The sequence below is a fragment of the Bison bison genome, unplaced genomic scaffold (genome assembly GCF_000754665.1).
Source record: "Bison bison bison isolate TAMUID 2011002044 unplaced genomic scaffold, Bison_UMD1.0 scf7180017864379, whole genome shotgun sequence".
In the NCBI taxonomy this organism is placed as follows: domain Eukaryota; kingdom Metazoa; phylum Chordata; class Mammalia; order Artiodactyla; family Bovidae; genus Bison; species Bison bison.
The window spans coordinates 7376425-7378025 of record NW_011494951.1 but is presented as its reverse complement, the minus strand read 5'-3'; the positions used below and the strand labels follow the sequence as shown (position 1 = coordinate 7378025).

The 1601-nt window shown below is 58.0% G+C and overlaps 1 protein-coding gene across 1 annotated transcript in view; it reads left to right on the top strand.

The window, feature by feature from the left end:
- Positions 1 to 242, top strand: part of NKX3-2 (NK3 homeobox 2) — a 2441-nt gene extending 2199 nt beyond the window's left edge. The window contains 1 exon segment of the mRNA XM_010857368.1: positions 6 to 242. Within this exon segment, the coding sequence (XP_010855670.1) occupies positions 6 to 242 (237 nt within the window).
- The last annotated feature ends 1359 nt before the right edge of the window (positions 243 to 1601 follow it).

Sequence of the window (1601 nt, the reverse complement as noted above, 5' to 3'; positions counted from 1 at the left end):
TCCAGAACCGTCGCTACAAGACCAAGCGCCGGCAGATGGCTGCCGACCTGCTGGCCTCGGCGCCCGCCGCCAAGAAGGTGGCGGTGAAGGTGCTGGTCCGCGACGATCAGAGACAGTACCTGCCCGGAGAGGTGCTGCGACCACCCTCGCTGTTGCCCCTGCAGCCCTCCTACTATTACCCTTATTACTGCCTCCCCGGCTGGGCGCTCTCCACGTGCGCGGCCGCCGCGGGCACCCAGTGAGCCGGCCTGCGGTGAGGCCGCGAAGGATCCCAGTGCCCCAGCTCCGGACGGGCGCCGATGGCCCTGCAGGGTTGTGCCCGGTACAGGGGCGCCCCGCCGAGGGGGCGGCAGGTGGAGGATGAAATCCAGCTCGGCTGCTCTCGCTAGGACGTGCGCCCTGGCCGCAGGGATGGGGTCTACCCAGAGGGGGGCGCCTTTTTTTCTAGTTGGAACAGAGGCATCCTATGGCCTAGGGACCCGGCGTCCCCTCGTCCCCACCTGCTGGGAAGCCCTCGGACACTATTTATTACCACCGCACTGTTGGATTTGGGTTGTGTCTGCCTGGGGATGGCGTTTCCCAGAGCGGAGAGAGCTCCTGGAGACCACGGAAGCCTGAATCCCAGCATGTCAGGCCTGCGGGAGCTTCGTGCGCTAGGCCACACTAGTTCATGGTATCCATGCTACCGATCTATGTATATCTACATATCTATTATTTTTTGGAAATCGCATTTGTTACAAAGGGGTACGGAACACGGGCAGTCCCCAAGGAGCCCCAGGCTAGGGGTTCATTGAACCGTGAAGTGCTTGGTTTGCCGGCCCTCTGCCCCATCCCTCCCCGCTGTCGCAGCTTGGGTGGGGGCGCCTGATTGGGTGCTGAATGTATGGAAGGGAGCCTCTGGGCACTGAGCAGGGCCATGGCCCGGTGTCTTCCGTCTCGGAGTCCCGGGGCTGCGACCAACCCAGGCAGCTCCTGGAAGCCCCTGAACCAGGAGAGAGAGCAAACCAGGAGTCCTTCACAGAACTTTCCTTTCTTTTTCTTTCTCTCTCTCTTTTTAAGGAGGTTAAAACTTGTAGCACTTTGCAGTTGTTTGTATTCAAATGACCGTTATTTTTGTATTCAATGTGAATATCCTCTCCACCCTCTGCGACTCCTGCCTCCGGACCCGGGTTCTCCCATCCCTGTCCCTAAGACAGGTGACCCTGTCAGCCTCGCCGCTTGTCGCCTCCTTAAGGGCATTGTGCACTCAACTAGAGTATTAACTTTAAAAAGATTTGTGAAATTTGGAAGCTCTATTCGTTGTATTTTTTTCCCCTTTTAATTTATAAACTTTTAGTTTAACATGCCCTCCTGGACGCCGTGTGTTCTCTGAGCCTCTCTCTGTCTGGCTTTGGGGGAACCGGTATCGTGGGCTCAGTCTCCCATTCAGTCCTCTCCAGGAGTCCTCTCCCCCACCACAGAAGCCACCTGGCTGCTCACCTCCAGGAAGGGTTTAAACCCGCATGGCTCAGGGAATCGCTATTTCTGGGACTTAGCAGGAGTCACAGAGGAATCCCAGTGAATCCGGAGCAAATGCCTAAGATTCCCCTTCCCCCCCCCCC